This window comes from Neofelis nebulosa, chromosome 15 (genome assembly GCF_028018385.1).
Source record: "Neofelis nebulosa isolate mNeoNeb1 chromosome 15, mNeoNeb1.pri, whole genome shotgun sequence".
Lineage (NCBI taxonomy): Eukaryota > Metazoa > Chordata > Mammalia > Carnivora > Felidae > Neofelis > Neofelis nebulosa.
The window spans coordinates 72384433-72410020 of record NC_080796.1 but is presented as its reverse complement, the minus strand read 5'-3'; the positions used below and the strand labels follow the sequence as shown (position 1 = coordinate 72410020).

The 25588-nt window shown below is 43.6% G+C and overlaps 1 protein-coding gene and 1 pseudogene across 1 annotated transcript; both read left to right on the top strand.

Moving 5' to 3' along the window:
• The first annotated feature begins 216 nt into the window (after window positions 1-216).
• LOC131496299 (olfactory receptor 10R2-like) lies at window positions 217-1225 on the top strand (annotated as a pseudogene).
• A 957-nt stretch (window positions 1226-2182) lies between these two features.
• LOC131495587 (olfactory receptor 10R2-like) lies at window positions 2183-25196 on the top strand. The gene is given in 9 exon segments (XM_058700581.1): window positions 2183-2304; window positions 4088-4229; window positions 18798-18887; window positions 19803-19852; window positions 19854-19890; window positions 19893-20277; window positions 20280-20735; window positions 21480-21578; window positions 25003-25196. Coding segments are annotated over 9 exon segments (1575 nt in total).
• The last annotated feature ends 392 nt before the right edge of the window (window positions 25197-25588 follow it).

The window sequence follows — 25588 nt, the reverse complement described above, 5'->3', positions numbered from 1 at the left end:
GGGGCTGTAGGATAGGCTTTATTGGAGCAAATGTCTGTGCCTTCATGTGGACACTTGTCCCCAGATTCACTGTCAAAATCACTGGCAGAAAAAACAGCACCGTGGGTGCATATCTATTTAGGATAATTTTTGGTTGACTTATAATCCTGTCTTCTTCTTTCTTGCCAGTTGTTTCCCATTTGCCCCAGACTGGTGCTGGTTATGGTATGAAGGGTAAGTCTCCCTGGTTCCTCCATCCCAAGGGTCTCTGGACCTGATTACACTGGCTGTGGTGTCTGCTGTCCATGGCCAATTCCTCCCGGGTCACTGAATTCCTGCTGCTGGGTTTCTCCAGCCTTGGCTAATTTCAGCCTGTCCTGTTTGTCCTCTTTCTTGGCCTCTATTTGATCATCCCGAGTGGGAACCGCACCCTCTTCTCCATCATCCGGCTGGACTGCAGCCTCCACACCCCATGTCCTTTTTCCTCTGTGTCCTTTCAACCTCGGAGGTCTTCTACACCATTGTTACCCCGCCCAGGATGCTTATCAACCTGCTCTCTGTCCTCAGGACACTCTCCTTCGTGGGCTGTGCCACCCAGATGTTCTTCTTCCTTGGCTTTGCTGTCACCAACTGCCTGCCTCTGGGAGTTATGGGTTATGACCGCTATGCCGCCATCGGCCAGCCTTTGCGCTACCCGGTTCTCGTGAACTGGGGGCTATGTGCCCAGTGGGCAGGAATCTGTATTGTTAGTGGCTTCCTAGTATCTCTGGTGGGAACAACTTTGGTCCTCAGCCTCCCTCCCTGTGGCTCCAACAAGGTCAACTACTACTTTTGCGACATCTGACCAGTCATCCGACTTGCCTGTGCTGAAACGTACACTAATGAGCTGGTCTGCTTCATCTGTGGCGCCTTGGTGCTAGTTGTACCCTTGCTCTTCTTCCACACCTCTTACGGCTTCGTTGTCCACACCACCCTGAAGATCCCGTCGGCTGACGGCAAGCGGAAAGCCCTCCCCACCTGTGCCTCCCACCTCACTGTGGTCATCGTCCACCATGGCTGTGCCTCCTCTGTCTACCTGCGGCCCTCAGCAAAATACTCATCAGGCAAAGACAGACTAGTGACAGCGACCTACACCATCGTCACCCCACTGTTGAACCCTACGGTGTACGGCCTTAGGAATAGAGGCGTGCAGCTGGCCATTCGGGAAATGATCGCAAAGACGGGGTTTTCTCTTAAGACTTTATAATTGGAATGTTTTATACGGTACGCCCACATTTGGGCCAAACGTGCCACTGAGTCATAAAGTTTCTAGTAATATTCGCCTATATAAGTGTGTGGTTTTGGTCGAGTCGTTTGACGTTGCAGGGCCTATCTGTTCTCTTATGTAAAGCAGGCATGGTAATCTATGCCTCTCAAGGTGGTTGGAAAGATCACTGGAGACAGCACAGTGTGTGTCGCTGGAGGTTAAGTCTCCTCCTCCTGTTCTTTCTTCCAATTTACAGTTCTCAAAGGCTCCCAGAAACCTTTACCTCTTCTCTCTTTGGCTTGTTTGCCCCAGAGCTCTGATTATACTCTTTGTTTAAGGTTACGTCTAGCTTAAAACAAGGTGCTTGGGTTTGAAGGCGGCTTAGATGTGGGGGTGTGACATGATGGGGAAATCATTTACTGTACTAGGAATTATAATGTTTCAGCCTGACACTGGTTAAGTCGCGACTCTAAGAAGGTTGTGATTATTGGGGCGCCCAGGCGGCTCAGTCGGTTGAGCTTCCGACTCTGGCTCAGGTCATGATCTCACAGTTTGTGAGTTCGAGCCTCGCGTCAGGCTCTGTGCTGACAGCTCAGAGCCTGGAGCCCGCTTCCGATTCTGTGTCTCCCCCTCTCTCTGCCCCTCCCCTGCTCATGCTCTCTCTCTGTCTCAAAAATAAATAAAAACCTAAAAAAAAAAAGAAAGTTATGATTGTTTTCTGAATCTAAATTTTAAAATATGGAAAATAAAGATAATTTTCCTCTTTTACTTCACAGGTTTTTTGACCACCCCTTGGAACCATTTCTTCTTTAACATAGAAGTGCTATGTAAATGCGTGGAAAAAACAGTCAACCATCCAGTTCCATGAAGAAGTTGGAGGAGAGGGGTCTACATGGCCTTGCACGCTGAATCCATTAAGGAGAGGAAGCTACCCAGTGTCAAAGTTGTCATCAGACTATGTACTTCAAGAGAATGACTTGGGTAGCCATCGTGTCCCACGTCTCACCTGTTCAGAGGTCCTTCCTCAGTACCTCCTGGGGAACCCAGTACCTCCTGGGGAACCAAGCCTGCACTGACTGGTAACCTGTTGTTTCCGCATTGTTGTAAGTGGATACTCACCTTTCTATGATTTTCACGTTCTCTGTCTCTCGTGTCATACCCCGAGTCCAATCTTGGCTCCCAGATGTTGGAGATAGTTACAATCGGGCCGTTTCCCACTGCCCACCTGAATTTCAGACACCGTGCCTCCTTGGGTGCAGGCTTCTGGACACACAGCAGCTTATCAGTATTCTCTTTAAAGCATACCGAATGAAAGTGATGTTCATAGTTCACGTGTGACTGCATTTTCAGGTGAAACGTAACTGTGTTCTCTCTTGTTAAGTTTACTTAGACTTTCGAATTAATCATCAGTAATTCTATTTCAAAATTACTATCTCTCTCCTTGGTTTTGTCTCCCATTTTTCAGGTTTTGGATTAAGTCTTGTATTATTTTCATTCTTACTAGTTAAATATCCAAAGCCTTTAAAGCACAACATATCCCTAAGTATGGGATGGTCCGTCTCTGTTATTTCATTCCATTCTTTTTTCTTTTCTTCCTACCTAACACATTTGCAACTGTCATTGATTGACCAAATATTATTTACAAGTGGAATATTTGCTAATTTATTATAGATATGTCCTGGCTAATATTCAAATAACTTTTGTTATTTATTTTTAGCTTTTGTGTGTATTATGTGAGACCATGTGACTGGTGTTAAGTTCTATGTTTACAATTCATTGTGTTTTATTATTATTTTTTTTCTGAATTATTCCCTAGGAAGTATTTTTATTTAGGTTGAAATAGGACGCATAGAGTGGGTGTTATCTTAATTTTGTAATTAAACCCTTTTAGTATGCAAAATCATTATTTGCTGTGTGTGTATATGATTTGTCATGGTTTCATTGGGCTGATTTCAAATACTTCCCTATTCTATTTCTAGCGATACTGACTTGGGGATTTTGTTACGGAATCTGTTTTTTATTTTCATTTTAAATTCACAAAACTTTTGTGAGAGACAGAGTGCAAGCAGGGGACAGGGAGGGAGAATCTTAAGTAGGCCTCACACCCAGCACAGAGCCTGACATGGGGCTTGATCTCACCACCCTGGGATCACAACCTCAACTGAAATCAAGAGTCAGATGCTCCACCTACCGAGCCACCCAGACACCCCTGGAATCTGTGTGTTTCGAATGCTAAGTAAACCTTTTGGAATCCAACGTATATATTCTACTCCAGAACCCACTGAAGTGGTAAACACGAAAGCACTCGTCAAGAAGCAAACAGGAGAGAATAATATACACGAGGGGCAAAAAAGTGACAGAGGCCAAAGAAAAAGCGGTTCTAAGCAGAAAGGTGGTGGGAAACCTGCAGAAGGTGGGAAACCATCGGAGAGCAACCACGTGACAGCACAGACCTGTGTGCGGACTCTCTCCTCGCAATCAGGCCTCCCTGGTGCTGCGGGAAAGAGCAAGATTGGTTCATGTCCCAGGAAGGAGAGCGGCTTCTCAGCCGATGCGGCTCAGAGGATCTGCAGGAAGGACCGGTTTCTTTCCTTGGTCCATATCATCACCAGCTGATACTTCAGTGAACACAATGAAAACAAAGTACTTGAAAAATGAAAGGGAAAACATCCGAGTGTCCCGTTCTGTCTCCCGAAAGGTGTGTCCACTGATGGGATGTCTCAGTGATATCACGTTCTGGAACAGTTGCCCAACCTGTCGCATTTCATACCCGTCCCTAACCCTACCCAAAGAGCTCAGGGACTAGACTGCAGACGCTTCACCTGAGAGTGTTGGCCTCTAGTCCTTTCTGTTCTGTGCCAGGGTCAGACGGGAAGGTTTCCCTTCCGGAGCAGGGACACCAGGCCTCACTCGAGGAGCTCCACTTGAAGCCGCGGTGAGCGGGAGCCTGAGTGTGATCACAGCACAGGGTGTCGCCGGCCTCTCCCCCCTCAACTCCCAGAAGGTGACAGCTATCCTAAACAAGTCCCTTAAGAAACGGGACGACTGGGGCGCCTGGGTGGCGCAGTCGGTTAAGTGTCCGACTTCAGCCAGGTCACGATCTCGCGGTCCGTGAGTTCGAGCCCCGCGTCAGGCTCTGGGCTGATGGCTCGGAGCCTGGAGCCTGTTTCCGATTCTGTGTCTCCCTCTCTCTCTGCCCCTGCCCCGTTCATGCTTTGTCTCTCTCTGTCCCAAAAATAAAAAAAAAAAAAAAAAAAAAAAAAAAAAAAAAAGAAACGGGACGACTTCTTTCTGCCCAAGGTGACTGGATGTTATCACTTAGCTCAAAATAAATGAGTGACTCTGCTCTACCTGGCTCTCCCGCTGGGCACCCCCCCAGTCTTAGTTTCACCCTCGCACGGAGAGCTTCTAGAAGCTTTTTGGGTGCCACAGCCCAGAGTAGATTTCAACATCCAAGGCTTGCCAGACATTTGAAGAAGGCTTGAACGTGAAACACAGAGGTCAAAACAGAAGAGCAAAACATTTTCAGAGGAAATCTAAAAGTGCAGAGGACCAAAAAATATTAACACTGACACCTTGTATTGCATTCATGAAAGGACGGTGTATCATGTTCACTTTTTACAGAAACAAAACTCACTAACAGAAAAAACGTACAAATCGCGATTGGCATATCAACGCATTTTCAGAGTGAACCTACACAGGTCAAAAATAGACCATCGCAAACATCTGGTTGCTCTGCCTTCTCCATGAGAAACACCTCCTGTGGCTTCTCCTCCCAGCTTCAGGGTTTGCCTGGCTTCACACTTTATACGGATGGAATTTAGAGGATGCGGTCTCTACAGTTCTTTTCATCCTTTCTCTAGTTTTCCCTCTTTCATATCTGCTTTTCCGGTTATGGCCCCATCCGTCACGTTCATTCACGCGTATGCCCTTTCAAGGTTAGACCTCATTTATGAAGTGGTTTTTCATTCATTTCTAGCTGCTTCCTAATCTATCCTTTCGCTTTCCGAGACTTCTCTTCCTCCAGTCACCCGTAATGGAATTCTTTTAAATGCCGATCTTGGCTATTATTTTCCACATTCTATTACTTCTTTAATTCTTTCCAGCGTATCCTGAAATATTGGGTGTAAGTCTCCATCCGTTCTGTGGACGTCCAGGCTCTTGCAAGGCGAGTTCCCCAGGAAGCACACTGGGAAAGGGTGCGGCCATGTACGATGCTTATTAGTAAATGCATGGGATTAACACCTGTGGGATGGGACTCCTGTGCTGAGGAAGAGGTCAGGCTGGAGGGACTCCCAGTGACAGCGTCAGCCATCCCTGGGAGTGTGTGTCTGTGTGTGTGAACTCTGTGGTACAATGGCCATGCAAGGGGGGGCCCCCTGCATTGGGCCAAGATGGCCAGGACTTTGTGAACCCACATCAGTCAGGGTTTGGCTGTGCGTTGCTACAGGAGACGTTGTTACTTAGGGTGAGGTGTCTAAGCTGCTGATGAAATGCCCGGAGAGGCACACAGCTGAAGTCCGCCCACCCACAGCACGGCCCTCACCCGGGGCACCAAGCCTTTGTGGAGGAGAATCTGCATCCGGGTCATCCCTACAAGCCTTTAGTTGGAGGAGAATCTGCATCCGGGTCATCTCTACAAGCCTTTCTGTGGAGGAGAATCTGCATCCGGGTCATCCCTATAAGCCTTTGTGTGGAGGAGAATCTGCGTCCAGGTCATCCCTACAAGCCTTTCTGTGGAGGAGAATCTGCGTCCGGGTCATCCCTACAAGCCTTTCTGTGGAGGAGAATCTGCGTCCGGGTCATCCCTACAAGCCTTTCTGTGGGGGAGAATCTGCATCCGGGTCATCCCTACAAGCCTTTCTGTGGAGGAGAATCTGCATCCGGGTTGTCACTACACAGGCACTCCGCTAATTCCTCCAGGGATGTTGTTCTGCTGGGTTTTTCTGTGTGATCTTTGTCTGAGTTCATTGGTGTGAGACTGGTTTACCTGCCCTCCCAGAGGGGAGGCTGGGCCGCCATTATCTTCCTAGTCTTGTAACAAGAGCTCCTTCTGTGCTGCCATCGCAAAGGATCCAACTGTGAACACAGCAATACACAGGAAAAAAATGCCTTTCCTTGTTTGGTATCACATTTTCACGTTGGCCAGTTGGTTTTTAGGTTCTTACCATTGGTGGCTGTTTTTTGTTCTTGTTCTCACGATGCTAGGACTACCAGAAACAAACAAACAAAAAACAACACAAAAAAACCCCACAATCATTCTTTTCCTCTGCCGTTTCAAAAATTTTGATGCTGTATTTTGAGTTTCTTGAGTATATTTTGTGGGTTGAGTTTTTTAAAATGTGGTCATGGGAGTTTTAACGTCCTTTTGCATTCACTTTTCCCTTAACTTACTTTTAAATTGAGGAATAATTTACATAAATAAGATGCAAATATTTTAAGTGTAAGTTATTTATGAATTTTTGCAAATACATCCACCCACTTAACCACCAGAGCAACCAAGAAATACGACAGATCTATCACCCTAAATGTTATTCCATGCCGTTTTCCAGCTGGCTTCCTGCCCTGAGACAACAGAGTAGTGATTTTGTTTTTTCCAGCTTTATTGAGCTGTGTTGACATGCAGCATTGTGTAAGGTAAAGGTATATAATGCAATGATATATACGTGTATATTGAGAAATGCTTACCACCGTCAGATTAGCTAACACCTCCATCACCTCACAAATTACTTTTATTTTTGTGGTGAAAACATTTAAGATCAACTCTCTCAGTGACTTTCAAGTATATAATACAGCGGTGTTAATTAAGGTCATCAAGCTGTACCTTGGACCCTAGAACTTACCCATAACTGCAGGGGTGCGTCCTTTGACCAACAACTCCCTCCTCCCCACCCTCCTGCCCCTGGCTACCACCCTCCTACTCTCTGACTCTGTTACCTCAGCTTTTTGGGATTCCACATACAAGTGAGGCCATATGGTACTTATCTTTGTCTGACTTTATTTAGTGTAATGTCCTCAAGGTCCATCCACATTGTTGTAAATGGCAGGATCTCCTTTTTCATTGCTGAAAAAAACTCTCATGGCATTCATTGCTGTTTAGAATTCTCTGGTAAGAATATGCCAAAATAGGCTTATCCATTTATCTGTTGGTAGACATTTAGGTTGTTACCTCTTCTTGCTATTATGAATAAACCTGCCATGAACATATTTTGTAAAAGTCTTTTGTGGATATTTGCTTTTGTTCCTCTCTCTTATGTCTGGGTAGATACATATTTAATTTTATAAGATGTTGCCCAGTGTTTTTCAAAGTGGGTGTGGCACGTGATACTCCTATCAGTTGCTTCACATTCTTTCCAACTTTTGGTATTGACAGGGGTTTTGTTTTGCTCTTGTTTTGTTTTTCTAAATATAGGTAGTTTCAGTGGGGCAAGTACCATCTCATTAGTTTTATTTTGTATCACCTTGATATCTAATTATGCTGAATCCTTTTTTTTTTTTTTTTCATTTCCTGATTGGCTATTTAGATATCTTTTTAGTACATTGTTCTAGTCTTCTATGTTGATAAGACTGGTTTTTTAATTATTGAGTTCCAGGAGTTATTGACAGACACTGGGTTAAAGTTGTTTTTTTTTTTTTTTTTTTTTTTTTTTTTTTTTGTAAGATACATGTATTGTGAATATTCTCCACAAGTCTGTAGCCAGCATTTTTATTTTCGCAGTAATGTTTTTAATGCGAGTGAGCTTTTTCATTTTGCTTAAATTTACTCATAAATTTATTCTTTCATTTTTAGTGCTTCTTGGGTCTTGTCTAAAAAACATTTTCCTAAACCAAGGTTGGGGAAAACTCCTCTTGCATTTGCTGGTAGCAAGTTTCTACCATGAGCTTTTATACATGGTGTTGGGTTCATTTATGTTCCATCTCTTAACCAAAAATATTGAGACATAATTTATGTATAATAAAAGACACCCACTTTAAGTGTATGGTTTTAGGTGTTTTGACAAATATATATACCATGTAACCACTGCCATGATCCATAGGAAGCATTCTGTCACCCCAACATTGTCCCTTGTGCCCCCTCCTGGTCAGTCTCCTAGACACCACCGCATTCACTGATACTAGAATTTCATATGAATGGAATCACATAGTGCGTACTTTTTTCCTTTTTTGGTCTCTTCCATGAAGCACATTTTTTGAAACGTAACCACACTGTGTGTGACCTAGGAGTTCATTGTTTCTGTTCCTTTGTGTAAATACACTGCAGAGTGTCTGTCCAGGCACCCAATCATGGTGCCCTTCTCAATTTTCACACATTTCCGTAACATATGGGATGTTTTTATTCTGTGGAACAAATATCTAGGCATGGAATTGCCGAGTCATGTAGCACATATAAATTAGCTTTCTAAAAGATTGCCCAACAATTAGGCAAAGAAGTTTGCCGTCCGACTTTCTCCACAGCAATGTGTGAGAGGTACCAGCTGTCCGTCAAACTCAACACAATGGATCGGTCTTAATTTCATCCATCGGGTAGATCCGTAATGGAACTGGTTGTGGCTGAATTTGAATTTCCTTCATGACTAAAGATGCCGAATATCTTTTTGTGTGTCCATCGGCTATTTCTGTGTTTTCTTTAGTTGAGCCTCTTTCTAACATCTTGTACTCATTTCCGAACTGGAATGCGTCTGCCTTTCCAATTTTTGGATTGGATTCCTTGTCTCCTCATTGAATTGTGTGAGTTCTTTCTATTTTCCACGTACTTTGTTCGGTCACATATGTATTATCAAAATATTTCAGTCATGTTGTGGTTTACTTTTCTTTTTTTTTTAATTAAAAAAATTTTTTAGTGTTTATTTATTTCTGAGACAGAGAGAGACAGAGCATGAGTGGGGGAGGGGCAGAGAGAGGGAGACACAGAATCCAAAGCAGGCTCCAGGCTCTGAGCTGTCAGCACAGAGCCCGACACGGGGCTTGAACTCACCAACCCTGAGATCGTGACCTGAGCCGAAGTCGATCACTCAACCTACTGAGCCACCCAGGTACCCCTACTTTTCATTTGTTTTACCAGGGTCTTTTGAATAACAGAGTTTTGTTTTGGTAACGTCTAATTTATTGATTTTGAATTTTATAGCTCATATGTTTTGAGTCTTATTTAAGAAATGTTTGCAAAACCCAATTTCACTAAGAGTTTTTCCAATGTGATTTTTATTTATAAGTTTTATAATATCAGCTCTTCCAGGCAGGGTATGATTCATTTCCAGTTAAATGTTTATATGGTAAGAGAAGACGGCAAGATTCTTTCTCTACCCAAATGCATCATTGTTGGAAAGATTATTGAACTGAATTCCTGGCAGTCTTGCAGAATATTAATTGCCTACACAAACGTGGATCCATTTCTGGACACTCTATTTGGATCTGTTTGCCTACACTTATCTATTAATACCAAACTGTCTTTTTAGAGGTAGCTTTGGAATCAGTGCAATTCCCTCTGGATCCTGCCCTCCAGGTTTCTCAGGGAAGCCATCCATGGGAAGGGCTACACCTCTGAACCTGCTGGGGAGCCACCGTTGGTGGCACTGCAGAAGCCACTCATGTGAAGTGCCTCGCTATGGAAATTTCTGGGAGAATTGCTGGTGGGGACAGTGCAGCTGAAATGGTGGGAGGGAATACCACTGGGCATCCCTTGCACTGCAGGCCTCCAAGCGAAAGAGAGCACAGCAGAACCAGGGACAGGGTCCCCATCTAGTGCTGCTGTCCCCTCAGCGTCTTCTACTGACAAAACTTAGTGTCACGTTGGCTGACAAGGGAGAAGCGTTCCAGGATCACAATGAGAGCAATTAGAGGAAGTTTTAGAGCTGAAACACAATTCCATCCATAATTTTCACAGCCCACTAGAGTTAATGTTGTGGCTATACTTGAAATGGAGAAGCTTTGGAATTACTTGGACCCATTTATCCCCACCCCATCCCTGATGCTAGTCTATTACTTCTGTGTGTATTAAAAACTCATAGGAAAATGTAGCAATTTTTGCTTTATTCATAAGTATTCTAAAGACATTAAGAAGAAAAAAAATTATCTTTTATGTTTACCCAAATATTTATAATTGTAATACTGATTTCTTTTTGATGATAGATCTTTAATATCTATATTTGTTCATATTATCCTTTAGGGAGTTTTGGAGGGTGAACAGATGATTACTTACAGCAGTAACTGACGAGTTTCCTATTGGCCTAATCCTTCTGGGTTGTGTGATGAGAGCCAGATGTTGACGTACACACACGAAGGTCTGTACTGCATAGGAATAACCCTGAAATTAGGAATCTGGGAGCTTATTTGGAGTGGAACAGTTCTTACCCTCCTCACCTAACAGAGGGAGGAGAACATTTGTTCCCTTGTTATTTGCAGTCCTTTGGAAGATGAACACCCGGTTCCAAGGTCTTAGGTTTCCTCCACTTTTGAATGGAAACACATACTTCCGAGAAGGTCAATCTGTCACTAATTATTTAGCATATTCTAGATTTCAAGCCTTGTCCTTCAAGCTAGGTGCCAGGTTTATTTACTGAGGGAAAATTCACATATGTACTTTCTAACACCCCGCTACTCGAGTTTCTGTCTTGTACAATTTCCCTTTAGCTTGAAAACCTTCCTTCTGTATTTAAGCTAGCCCAACCCAAGCCTATTGGGACAAATTCTCTTAGTTTCCCATTATGTAAACATGTCTTTATTTTACCTTCAATCCTAAAGAGTATTTTCAGTGGAAATATAATTCCAAACTAGCAGTTTTATTAATTTTTTTCTCTTACCATTTTTACGTTTCTGTTCCACTGTTTTCTGGCCCTAATTTTTTTTGGGTGGGAGGAGGGATCGACTTTCAAGATATGCTTCCCCCCCTCTCTGCTGCCACAGTTTGGCTCTGATGCACCAAGGTATGGATTTCTTCATATTTATCCTGCTTGAGATTTGTTGGGATTCTTGAATCTGTAAATTCGTGTCTTGAAAAATATTTGTGGAATTTCTGGCCTTTATTTTTTTCAAATAATTTTTCTGCCTTATTCTCTAGCTCATTCTTTTCTAGAGTGCCAATTACACATGAGTCAGACTGATCTGTGTGGTTCCCCATATGCTTGGGGTTCTGTGTGTCTGTTTTCATTGTTTTCTTGTCTTGTTCACACTGAGTCATTTTTTTTTCATTCATTTTGAGAGAGAGTATGAGCAGGGGAGCAGAGAGAGAGAAGGAGACAGAGAATGCCAAGCAGGTTCTGTGATGTCAGTGAGGAGCCTAACCTGGGGCTTGAACTCAAGAACTGTGAGATCATGACCTGAGCCAAAGTTGGACGCTTAACCAACTGAGCCACCCAGGCGCCCCCATCAAGTCACACTTTAAATCCAAAATTACTTTCCATATACAAGACCAGAAAAATATGGCCATTCTTGAGAAAGAAGACAATCAATATAGACCTACTGAGATGTAACTCAATGTTGAAATTAGTAGGCCAGGATTTTAAATCAGCTATGATAACTATGCCCAGTAACGTACATAAAATGTTCTTGTGATGTTGAGCATCCAACAAGTCTCAGAGGAGAAACAGAGACTACAAAAAAAGACCCCCCCCCCAAAAAAAAAGGTAGAACTGAAAATACGTTATCTGAAAAAAAGAAAAAAAAACTTCAGAGGATGAAACTAACATCAGAATGGAAGTAACAGAGGAAGGAAGCAGTGAACATTATTACTGAGTGATAGAAATAACTCTGTGATTGGATGTGCTTGCATGGCTCAGTCGGTTAAGTGTCTGACTCTTGATTTCAGCTCAGGTCATGATCTCACGGTTCTTGCGTTCAAGCCCCGCATCAGCTCTGTGCTGACAGCTCAGAGCCTGGAGCCTGCTTCAGTTTCTGTGTCTCTCTTTCTGCCTCTTCCCCGCTCATGCTCTGTCTCTCTCCCTTTCAAAAACAAATAAATATTAATTTTTTTATGAAGTGTGACCTGATGAATATTATGTTGTAGAGACTCGGCTAAAATAGTTTGACAATTGCTGATGTTTTTAGTTTTAGGAGGCAAGTAACTTGGTTGGACTAAAACTCAACACTTGTTCTCTGGGGTGGTGGTTCAAATCTCTGTTTAAATCTTTCAGACTCTGGGCTGCTTTGAGTCTTTCCCACACATATGGACTTCAGGGATCAGCTAGACATTTGGGCAGAACATATATGTGGAAGGAAGCTCTCTCTCTGGTTCTCCCATTTCCAGGATTTTGTCTTCACCTCCCAGCATTCTGGTTACCCCAAACGCTATCCCCTGGTTCTTTGTGCTAGGAAACCTGTTGGTTTCCTTTTTGAGTCTTAATCTTTTCGCCAACAGCGCTGACTGTGGCCTTCATTAAAACTGAAAACTTATGCTGTGTACGTACCTACTTCCAAGTGTTGACTACACTCCAGATCTGCCTGCTGTTATCCTATCTTTAGTGCCTTCAGGTAGTTGCCCTTTGTGTTTTTTCCAGACTTTGTAGTAATTGTCTTCAGGAGAGTTGATCGTGTAGGGACTTACTCAGTGAGACCAGAAGCAGAATTCCTGCTTGCCTTTACTTTTAAGAAAGTTTTAACCTCATAATAGAAATGAAGTATTTTTATGTAATAAAATTATTCCCTAATTACTACTTAATCAGTGATTCAGTTGGAAATTAATGCAGGAAATGGGAAATTATGTAAGTATTGTTAGAAGAAAATTTAATTAAAAAACTATAAATGATCGGAATGTTTGAAAAGGTCAAGAGTCTGTCACTGGCATCATTGATTCAAGGACACAGGACAATAGCTGAAATCTGTAGCCAAGGAAATGTTGCTGCTGTCACTATTTAACTGCTTCCTCTGAGTACAACACTTGGGAGCAGAAACTGAATCTAATTCCTACAATATACTCAGACTCTTACTATTTTGCTTCCCTGTACAAGCAATATAAAAGAAAGATGACCTCAGTTTTGCCTCCCGTTTTCAGTATAATGAGGAAAACCCCAGGGAAGGTGAAGTTGAAATAGAGAAAAAAGGAGAGCTAGGAAAACAGACTGAGTTCTGATGACTTCACGGTCTGATGACATCATGGTCTGTGACTCACAGTTTGCCTGAGCTAATCTCCTGATGCGCTGATGTATGTTCAGATATGGGTGTGATGGATGGTTCTTCGTTTCTATGTAGTGAATCCAATTTAAATTGGATTTTAGTTTTCACTTTTTTCAGTACAACAAAACAATTTATCTAGGAACCATTTCAAGAGTTCCTGTTGAGACAAACCCTACCCGCCCCCCCCCCCCCCATTCCTCAGCATAGGGCTGGTTAAAAAGGTCCATGAAGTCTATCACACAGTGTCCCACCTTCTCTTCTATAGAGGAAGAACATTGATTAAATTCCATATATAGCTGTGTAGACTGAATCTCTCAGTCTTTTGAATTGCATCACTAAAAATGGAGGTTTAAGACTTTTGTCTCCATTTTTATCCTGTTATTTGGATAAAGCCAGCTCATGGAGTAAGAAATCTAGCACAAAGGGGCACCTGGGTGGCTCAGTCAGTTAAGCATCTGACTCTTGATTTGACTTGGGTCAAGATGTCACGGTTTGTGAGTTTGAGCCCAATATCAGGCTCTGTGCTGCTTGGGATTCTTTCTCTCCCTCTCTCTACGCCCTTCCCCAGCTCTCTCTGCCCCTCCCTAGCTCTCTCTCTCTCTCAAAATAAATTAAACATTAATTTTTTAAAAAAAATCTAGCACAAGGAGTAAAGCTAGGTCAAGTGAAAGAGAGAACGGGAAAAAGATTTATTCAATCAAAATGCATTCACTCAACAAATATTTATTGAATGTCTATTGTGTATCAGGCAATATCTTAGATATGGAGTTTAAACATTTAGTAGACCAGAGGGAAAGATCCCCACAGGGTCGGAAAAGAGAGATATAATCACAGACATTATATTGTCTATTTAATAGACAATAATCATAAATTGTGGGACGTGCTAAAGAGAAGTAAATTATGTCTAAAGATATTTCTCTGAGGTTGGCCTCTGAGTCAAGACTCAGAATAACCCATAATGCAAGTTCCTGAATTGAGCCATATCTGATCAGGTTTGTCATGAACTTCCCCATTGTTTAAGCTAACAGATTCCCTTTCCTTATGCTAAATCATGTTCTACTTCTTTCTTTTGAAAGCCAAAGGTACTAACATAACACGGTCTTCTTTTTATAGTGTAATTTGAAAGATTTTTTTCTTTTTTCTTTCTATTTTTATTTCTATGATTTATGTGCATAGCCTGTTTTGTGTATTGGTCTGGATTCTCCAGAGGAACAGAATCAGTAGAATATCCATACATTTTATATAGATAGATCATCTAGATGCATCAAATAGATGAATACGTAGGTATTTATTATAAGGATTTGGCTGAAGCAATTATGGAGGCTGAGAATTCCCAAGATCTTCAGTCAGCAGATTGGAAAACCAAGAGAACCAATGGTATCATTCCAGTACAAGTCTGAACATCTGAGAACCAGGAAAGCCAGTGGTGTAAGTTCCAGTCCATGTGCAGATGCTAAGGCTGGAGACTAATGTCCTAGCTCTATGGTAGCCGGGCTCAGAGAAAGAAACCTCTTCTACTCAGCCTTTTTGTTCAATTCAGACGTTCACCTGACTAGACGAGGCCCACCCACGTAGGGGAGTGCAATCTGTTTTTCTCAGTCTACTGATTCAAATGTTATTCTCATCCAGAAAAAACTCACAGACCCACCCAGAATAATATACAACTAAATATCTGGGTACCACGTGGCCCAGTCAAATTTACGTAGAAAAAAGTAACCATCATATCTTGTTAGTCTTTATATTACATAGTAATTTTAAAGTTTAACAGCTTTGGGGAACCTGAATGGCTCAGCCAGTTAGGCGTCCCACTTCAGCTCAGGTCATGCTCTCATTATTCATGAGTTCAAGCCCCGCATCGGCATCAGGCTCTGTGCTGATGGCTCAGAGCCTGGAGCCTGCTTTGTATTCTGTGTCTCTTCTCTCTCTGCCCCTCCCCCGCTCATGCATGTTCACGCACTCTCTCTCTCTCAAATAAATAAACATTAAAAAAGTAAAAATTAAAAAAAAAGTTTAACAGCTTCTTCTAACAGCTGCTTTTATTATATAAAACACAGATGTCTTTCTTAGTTCAAAACTGTTTACAACTTTATGTATTAGAAATTCTCATTTTACTTTTTCTTCTTTGAGATCCCATATTTTAAAAAGATTTTAAATTGTACCTTTGTTACACTTAGTATCTTTTTCTTCACTTAGTATCTTTTTCTTTTTCTTTTTAGTATCTTCACTTAGTATCTTTTCTTCACTTAGTATCTTTTCTTTTTCTTCACTTAGTATCTTTTTCTTCACTTAGTATCTTTTCCCTTTACTTTAATACAAGGCAAGGTGCAGAGAGAGAAGCAACAGAAATGCAGATTCTTGAAAGCTTTCGTCTCACAGAATCCTAAAGAATGTAAATATAAAAATTAGAAGTAATTTCCTACAGCAGTTGCTGGAAAATATAACTGCAACCTATGCTTCCTATGTTCACATTGTTCAAACTTGGGATTGGTGCCTGATAACAGTGTTTCCATGGCCACGAAAGCCACCATTGTAGTCGCGAGGATCTAGAGCCTTGGGGATGAAGTCAGTGGGGGTGATACACAGCATTTGCAAACAAAACTTTCCTCAAGACGAAGTGTCTCCATTTGAATTTAGTTTATAATCTTTTCTGTGAATGTGCAATTAGCCTGTCCAGGGCTATGGCTTTGATTGCATGCATGGACCATACTGAAATATTTGAGATGGAGTATGTTTCCTCTACGTTTACTGGAAACCCGAGTTTAAACTCTAATAAAAAAAAAAATAACGGCTAATTTTAACTTCCTGAAAAAGTATCTTCCAGTGCCTGAGGGAGGGACTAAATCCATAACTATGTCCAAAAGTGACCCCAGAAATGTGACTAATGGTGGTATTTTTCAGATTTCTTCCTGCTTGGAAACCTTGGAGGTCTTTGAACAGGTGTTGTGCCGCAGCGAGGCCCCCGTCCCTGTGCAGAAACGTTTATTCAGGAAGAGGCACTGAGCGGACCAGATGTCCCAGGAACCCCGGGATTCAGCAGCTCTTGCCAGGGGCTCATGTGCACATTTGACAATTACTGGAAGCAGCAGTAGCTGTTGTCAGATCTCAGCTGGTAGCCTCTGAAAATGATCTAACTGGAAAGACGAGGAGTCTGAGTCAGGAATGAGCTCACTTAGGAATTTCTGCTGCTCTGCAGGCTGGGACCTGCCAATAGGAACATCTCTGCCCAGGGCCACTCCCCAACCTGCAGCAACACTCCCTGTCAAGTGCACTCAGTGCTCTCAGACATCCCTGTGTGACTCAGTCATGATTCATGAGGGAAGGTACAGACGGTGGAATTTTTATATTATGGCACTGAAGAGGAAGAATAATGATTCCCAAGGAACTTGTCTGTCTTGGGTCAGGCTATCAGAGAATCGCAGGGAAGATGGGGTGCCTGGGTGGGCTTAGTCTGTTAAGCATCGACTCTTGATTTCTGGTCATTTGGCTCAGGTCACGATCTCACCGTTGGTGAGTTCAAGCCCCACGTTGGGCTCTGTGCTGATGGTGTGGACCCTGCTTGGATTCTCTGTCTCCCTTTCTCTCTGCCTCTCTCTCTCTCTCTCTCTCTTTCTCTCTAAAAATAAATAAATACATTTTTTAAAAAAGAGAGAATTACAGGGAGGAATGAAGACCATTGGGCTCACCAAGCCCTGGAAGGTATTACCCACAGGTTTTGGTCCTATTCCCTACCCTTGGGGCTGACACTGATTGGAGACCTTGCCATCTCCAGGAAGCTAGGAAAAGTGTGGTGTCACATATGTGACCTGCGTGTAAACACCCCACCCCTTCCCTCGGTCCTCAAATCTACTCCTCACTGCTGCTCGTGGAGGTCTCAGTTCTGCCAGCTAAGACACCACGCCGTGCTCCCACACCCTCTCCTTGGTGCAGAAACGTAATTTGAGAGGTTCAGAGGAAACTTGACTGACAGAGAGAGCTTTGTTTCTTCTTTTGCAATGCCAGAACAAGACTTGATTTGTCCTGGGGATGTCCAAGGAAGGGGCTTCTCCCTCACGTGAAAGACCCCGGAAGAGACAGCCCTGCGTCACCTCCTACCATATGGGTTTTCACACGCACATCTCTGTCCTTCACCTGTCACGGTTTTCAGCTCCTAATGAGCTACGAGGCAACCTGGGACTAATTGCCAACTAATTGCCAACGTCAGGGTTTGTTTCCTGTTCTCTTTTTATCCAACTGGCCCTGTGAGATTTGAGTCCACGGGGTTGCCTACATCCTCTTTCCTCATTGTAAGGATTGGAACCGTGCCAAAAATAAAGTTGTAATAATGGCTCCCCGGAGCTTGGGAAAGTATAAATATAAACCAGCATGTCGGAACCACAGTTAATGAGAGACAAAAGAAAAGTTCTTCTATGATGCTTCAGGGGATACTTCCCAGAATTCTCAGTAGAGGAAGTAGGAGTACGCGGTTTGGCGCATGGAGATGTCCGTAGTAGAAAGGAAGAGAATAAAGCCATTTCAGGATAGAAACGATTATAGCAACATTAATTTTTTTAGTCTCCTTTGATGAGATTTCTGGGTGTCACTGGATTCTACTCGCTGTGTGCTCAGGGAGCAAAGGGAAATAACCCCCGTTGGGTTACTTTACGTGGGGAATCAAGTGAAGATTGTGTTTGGGTCCAGTAATAGACAAGTGCCAGGCACCAACGATAATTTTAGAAAAGTCCTAATGATCCCATGAGCTTCAGTCTGTCTGTCTCGTTAGTGAGGGTTACAAAGAGCATGTGAGGAGAGTAAGGGACACACATGTATGGTAGCTGTGAAAAATGGAGGACAGTATAGGGCTTTGGGGAGAGAAAATAAAATAAGGCATCACTCAACATTTAGTTCATTCAGCTTCCATTCTCAAATGTCTCATGAAACTATTCTTTAGCGACAGTGGTATACCAGAAAAGTCTCATGGGTGACCAAAGAGTGAAAGAAGCAAGTGTCTGAGATGTCTTTCCTTACAGACCTTCTGCTGTCTTTAGACCTCGCCACCCAAACGTTGTGTGGACAAAGCATCTAAGCCTCAGAGATGGGAACTGAGGAGGTAAATGAATTACGTTCCTCAGGGAAGACCCTGGTGGTGATCTTTTGTTAGCCATCAAGTGATGCATAAAGGGTTTTGAAGAACCAGAATCATAGGTGGAAAAATCTATGGAAAAAAAATCTATGGAAAAAAAAGCGGACACTTGCACTTCCAGTGCTCTCGTGAAATCGAGGGAACCCGACACGAATGCACTCAGAGCTGATGTGGATGCAGGCACGATCCCCCAGAGGTGTGGGATCAGCAGTCAGCCGGGCTCTGGAATTGAGCTACATTAGCTAAAGAATTTCGTTTTGCAATCTATTCTGTGCTTTTATTGTTTTCAATTATTTGGTTGGTCTGGATGTTTCTTTATTACTTTATTAAATTCATACTTGCTTTCAGTTGAATGGAGGGGAAAGGATCTGTCCATCCTTTAGCAAGGAGAAATTACAGGAGCCGAACCCCTCGAGGACAGGTGTGCCCAACGCAGAGGTGAGCTCTGTTGGAAATCCAAGGAAAACATACAGAAATACAATGGTTCAGATCGAGGCGAGGTCTGATGGGTTGGATGGATTTCTGTTTGAAGCTTAAAATTACTTATAGGAGAACTCTAAATCAGTTTGCTCTTCCTGGCAGAGTGGTAAGCAGGGGGTGAGACCAATGCCCCACGTGACCGTAAGAACCTGAAATGGTCTTAGAGCTATTTCGGGGCACAAAGCCTCCTTCCTTCACCCCTCTCTCCAGTGGGTCAAACAGGTTGCGGGATTCGGTCCAAAGATAAACTAATGTCAACGCATTATTATCATCACTAAAAATATGCACAAATAGGAGTTGGGTTTGAATGTTGGCTCAGTAGTTTTTTTAAAAATAAAACACGGTAAAAAAACACACAAAACAGGTGGAGATACACTTAAAGCACATCCAAAAGGAAACTTAAGAAGGACTAGCAACCATTTCCTGAAGATTAAACAACATGTGTAGCAGAGGCTGGCATTTACTAACAGTTTACAATGTGCATGTGCTGTGCAAAGTGCTTTCACTTCCATAAGAGCCCTGGGAGAGAGGGGCCGTTAACATCTTTACATTACAGATGGGAAGACAGGCACAGACGAAAAATGACAGAGTTGGGATTGTCACACAGGAACTCTTCAGACACCGCCTCCGTTTGAACTAGGCAGTGTGAAAACATTACCTAGACTTAAGCACTATAAGAGATGCCAAAATGTCCCTGGAAACAGGTGTAATTCTACATTTTTGAAACAGTTCTATAAACTGACATGATCGTTTGGGCATTTCCTGCCTGCCTTCGCCTTCCTCCTTCTGTTTGTGGTTACTCTATCAGAGTGGGACAAGCCGCCCGCCTCTTTCAGAGTGAACAATCTGCTTCTTCATTCCTGTTCTCTGTAGGTCAATCTTGGGGACCAAGTCAACCAAGCTAATTTCTCCTCCGTCACAGAGGTTGCTGCTGGGCTTCTCCAACCTCGGAGAAATCCAAAGCTCATCCTCTTTGCTGTATTTCTGTGCCTGTATCTGATCATTCTCAGTGGGAACATCACCATTGTCACTGTCGTATGCCTGGCTCGTGGCCTCCACGTACCTATGTGCTTCTTCCTGGGGATCCTTCCCATCTCTGAGACATGCTACACTCTGGTCATCCTGCCCAAGATGCTCATAAATCTGTTGTCCCCGCTCAGAACAACCTCATTTGTCGACTGTGCCACTCGGATGCTTTCCTTCTTTGGTTTTGCTGTCACTAATTGCATGCGGCTGGGGGTCATGGGTTATGCCCGCTATGCTGCCATCAGTCATCCATGTCGGTACCCTATCCTCATGAGCTGGCAGATATGCGGACAGCCGGCAGCCACTTGTGCTGTGATTGGCTTTTGTTCTCACTGATAGGCTCCCTCTTAGTCTTTGAACTCCCTTTCTGTGGCCTCAATAAGATCAACCACTGCTTCTGTGACATCTTGTCAGTTATCCAACTTGCATGTACTGAAACCTACATCCATGAGCTGATCGTCTTCATCGGTGGGGTTCCAACACTCGTGATCCCCCTGACTTTCTTCTGCATCTCTTATGGCTTCATTGTCCACACCATCCTGAAGATCCCATCCACTGACGGCAAGCGGAAAGCCCTCCCCACCTGTGCCTCCCACCTCACTGTGGTCATTGTCCACCATGGCCGTGCCTCCTCTGTCTACCTGCGGCCCTCAGCCAAGTTCTCATCCAGCAAAGACAGGCTTGTGACAGTGGCCTACACAGTTGTGACTCTGCTGTTGAACCCCGTGGTGCATAGCCTCAGAAACAAGGCTGTCGAGATGGCCATTTGGAAAGTGATTGGCAGAAGAGAATTTTATCCTAAAGCTTTGATTTTTAAAAAAAAAAATTTTGTTTTACATTTATTTATTTTTGAGACACAGAGAGAGACGGAGCACAAGTCAGGGAGGAGCAGAGAGAGAGGGAGACACAGAATCCGAAGCAGGCCCCAGGCCCTGAGCCGCCAGCAAAGAGCCCGACGTGGGGCTCGAACTCACAAACTGCGAGATCATGACGTGAGCCGAAGTCAGACACTGAACCGGCTGAGCCACCCAAGCACCCCTCAAACACTCTCACACTTGCACAAGTAAGTATGGTGTTTTTTCAGAATATTTAATTGGGACTGATTTTATTCCATTCCAGGAAAGATAGGTAACTTGGGTTAGGAGGTTCGACCATCAGAGCTTCTCAGTGATTTAAGATAATCTCAGTAGGACCCTTCACAAAAATCGTGGGTGAATAGGATACATGTAACGGAGAAGCATTACTACAGCCATGAGCCACCGGTGTTGGAAAGGATCCAAGGCTGTCGCTTCCACTGCCCTGTCATTCCAGAGTCCCACCTGCAGTATCCTGGCTCTGCCTGACTGCTAAACAGGGGCCAGATGCTGTCGAACATCCCTAAGTGTTATCAAGTCCCACCTTTGTGTATCTTCCTCCTTCCGGTCCTAGTTAGTACCTCTGGAGATTCGTATCTTGTACCTAATATCTCACGTACACAGCAGCAACTCAGATATTTGAAGACGATAGCACGTGTTTCCTTTGCAGCACCTTTAACTCAGCGGGTGACTCTTTTGACCTTCATGGCAAATCACAGGTTACGGACCCCTCAAAATCCTGGTCATCGTTCTCTGGGTTATTCTCAAGGTATTTCCCATTTTGTCAGCAGTATTGTATTCTTCAAATGGGTCACCAGGAAGTGGGTGCACCATTCCAGGTGGCAGTATGGTCATCTGCCTTGTTCTGGAAGTCAATTTTATATTAATACAGTGTGGATTTTTTTCCCCTCTCATTTCCTGGTAATTTCTGTCACATATGTGCTCTTCCTGGACTCATGTGTCCTTTAGATTAAGGGGTTTTATGTTGTATTATCCCCAGTCCTATCCTTGCGAAGCCTATCTTGGTTAGTTTTGTTTAGTTGTATTATTCTTTAAGGCAAGCTCATAGTTCATATTTTTCCCCTTAAATCTCTGCCTTTGACTTTAGGCCAGAATATCCAGTTCTTTTCATACTTTATAACATCAAGCCTACTGGTTATCTCTCTTATAACTCCGTTCTGTTCCTTCTTCTGGATTTGAAGGCTAAAGAGTATATGTATTGTGTAGAAACACAATTAACAGTGGCTGCATGGATTCCAGGACCGATTTATGCCCAATGCATCTATGACTAGATACTAATGGTGGCCAAGTGCCCGCCATGATGGTTCACATGCTCAGATGTTTCCCATCTTCGTCCCGGGGCGCCTGGGTGGCTCAGTCGGTTAAGCGTCCGACTTCGGCTCAGGTCACGATCTCGAGGTCCGTGGGTTCGAGCCCCGCGTCGGGCTCTGTGCTGACGGCTCAGAGCCGGGAGCCTGTTTCAGATTCTGTGTCTCCCTCTCTCTCTGACCCTCCCCCACTCATGCTCTGTCTCTCTCTGTCTCAAAAATAAATAAACGTTAAACAAAAAAATTTAAATGTTAGTTTATATAATAAAAGAGGAGAGGAATATCTTAAAAATCTAGCTATTTAACTGACTTCATCATCATTACCTTTGCAGTCAAATGTTGCTGGAGAAAATTGTGTAATAAATCAAATTATTACAATAAAGTGATAATCGACATCTTCAAATGAATGCCCAAAACTACTTGGTAAAATTTTTACATTTTTTAATGAAAAAAAAAAGTCAACCTAGTCTCCGCAGAAGCTGTTGTACATATGCTCACTTCTAATTAGAACATCCATTAACTGCTCTCCTCCGCAGCCCTCTCTCTCAGTCCTGCCAAACATCTTGCTGCCCCAGGACATTGCATCATACTTTAGGAAAAACACCAGGTAGCAGATTGAATCTCCCTGTTCCTCTTGTCACCGGCTTTACACATGTCCTTGCCCCACAATTATTCCAATACCTTTTTTCATTCCTGTTACAGCACAAGGCACCCCCTTCAGTGTTCTCAAACATACTTCCTTTTCATATTCCCTGTGTTCTCTTTGTTCCTTATTTGGTGCTCCAGTATCCCTGTCTATGTCATCAGGACTTCCCCCCGCCCATATTGGACAACAGGGATCGAGGAACTGACATGATGTGAATAGACACAAAATAAGACTGTGTTGAAGTTTTTGCAGATTGGATGCTTTCAGCGTCGTTATGCCAAAGCACACACGCCCTTCACAACGTGGAGAGAACTGGAGCAGTTTGGAAGGAACTCAGACAGCTGATCCCAGAAAAGACCTGTTCCCTTCCCCTCGATTTGTGAAGTTTTAGGCAGGAAAAGTGGCCTTAGGAAAGATCTTGGAAAATGAGGGAAGGAGTCAACTGAGTGATATCAATGCAGTAAATTAACACACCAGCTGTCAGACTCCATCCATGATTTACTCTTTTTTTTTTTTAAGTCTATTTATTTATTTTGAGAGAGACAGAGAGAGCAGGGGAGGGGCAGAGAGAGAGGGACAGTCCGAAGCAGGCTCCACAGTGTCGCACAGAGCCTGACCCGGGGCTGGATCCCATGAACTGCGAGATCACCACCTGAGCCGAAATCAAGAGTCAGACGCTTAACCCCCTGAACCACCCAGGCGCCCCGGTGACGTACTCTTTCCTCACCTACTTACTAAGCACCTGCTACGTGGGGAAAGATACAGAGGTGAAAGGAACATCATTCCTGCTTTCCAAATGTTAAATCTGCACTTACTGCCCCAAACTCTTCACATAGAGAAGGGGCGATCCCCTTCCTACACATTTGTAAATGAAAATATCATGTGTATATATACCTACACACACATACACACACACACACATATATATATATTCATTAAGTTACTCAACATCATATCTATCTATCTATATCTACATATATATCTACATATATATACATGTAGATATAGATAGATAGATAGATATGATGTTGAGTAACTTAATGAATATCAACAAGGGACATAAGTCTTGCTCCTACCAAGAGGGGTTAACATAAAGCAACTTGGACCCCACCGTAACAAACTAAACACTGGAAAAAACACGTTGAACTGCAGTTTTCAGACATCGGGCAACAGGCAGTGTAACGTCCCCCGAGAGTGGAGCAGTGAACGATTTCGCCTCCGTGTGACCGGACACAGTGTCCAGAGTGTGAAACGCAGAACCCGGACCCCAATCACAGGCCCCCAAGGGAAAGCCTAATTTGGTTTTTAAAAATGCCGCACGTGGGGAGCAAGGCAGGATCTCTGACCCACCTGCCCTGGGCGCCGTGTCATTAGGTTTGGGGGTTAAGCAGTTGAAGTTAAATAATTTTACAGAACGCTCACGGTGGACGTTACTCCGCGATCATGATGAAAGTGAGACAAAAATACGCTTTGAAATCTTAAGTACTAGAAGTGAGAGGTTCTGTTACTAAACCTTTCAAACGAGAGAAACCGCAGAGGGCCCTCCGGTGCCTTGGGGTTCAGGAGGCACGACCGGGGCCCCAGGACCGTGAGGCCGTTTCCCAGACACCGAGGACAGGGTTGGGCACAGAGGGCTCTGCCGTGCACCAAGGGACCCCAGCAAGCCTGTGGCACAGAGCTGACTTGTGCACCTATGAGAGAAAATTCGGGAAACACGCCGGGAGTGAGCGATAAGCCAGGTCCCCGGGCGCCCCCTCGGGGCGCGCGTCCCGCGGCAGGTGCAGGCACGTGGCACGCTTGCGCTCAGGGCGATGCGGTCACCCAGCGGGGGGATGAAAGCTCCTTTCCGCACCCTAAGACACTTGAAACCCGCGTGAGGGCATCGAACTGATTTGACAAGCGAGTGCAGTAAGAGACCGCAAATACCACGTGGCGAGGTGGCCGTCACTAGACTAAAACTGGACAAAAACCGGAGAAGGATCCTTGAATGGGAAGCCCAGTCTCACCAAGTAGGAATGGAAAAGGGAAAAGACAAGGAAGAAACCATGGAGAAGATGCAGGAATGAGGTGATCTTATACATGACTTCAAATAAAAACTGTGAAGATGAGAAAAATAAAGGAAACACCATCGCAGCAAAAAGGGATACAGTCACACTTAATGCAACAAAATCTAGCAGCAGAAATCGTAAAATCTAGAGTTTCTGACATCCGGTTCAAAGGTACTGGGCATTCAGAGACGCAGGAGAAAAACTGTCCAGTAGACACAGATCCAGAACTGTCAGAGATGAGAAAATTTGCAGGAAAGGACATTGAAATGGTCATTATAAATGTATTCTATATGATCGAGAAGGTAGAGGAAAATAATGAGCATGATGAGGACCTGCATGGAACACGTAAAACAGACAAATTATAAATTGCAATGATGAAAATACATACTGTCTACAGTGAAAAAAATACAATGCGTAGCATGAACTGCAGACCGTTTGGAAGAAAAATCAGTCACCTTGACCGCAAAGCAATAGGAGCTATCCCTCACACAGCACACGCAGAAGTAAAACAAGACAACAACCCAGGGACTCGGTGATGATGTGTGGGAAACTCTCGGGCTGTCAAACACGCATGCAGCTGAGGTCCCAGGAGGAGGAGAGAGAAGGGTGTGAGAATAATATTTGATGAAGTAAAGGCTGGGACTTTTCTAACTCGGGCAACACTATAAACTCATAGACCCAAGCTCAACACCTCTCGAGCAGAATGAAAAAGAAAATCACACCAAAGTATATAGGAATCCAGTTGTTGAAAATCAAT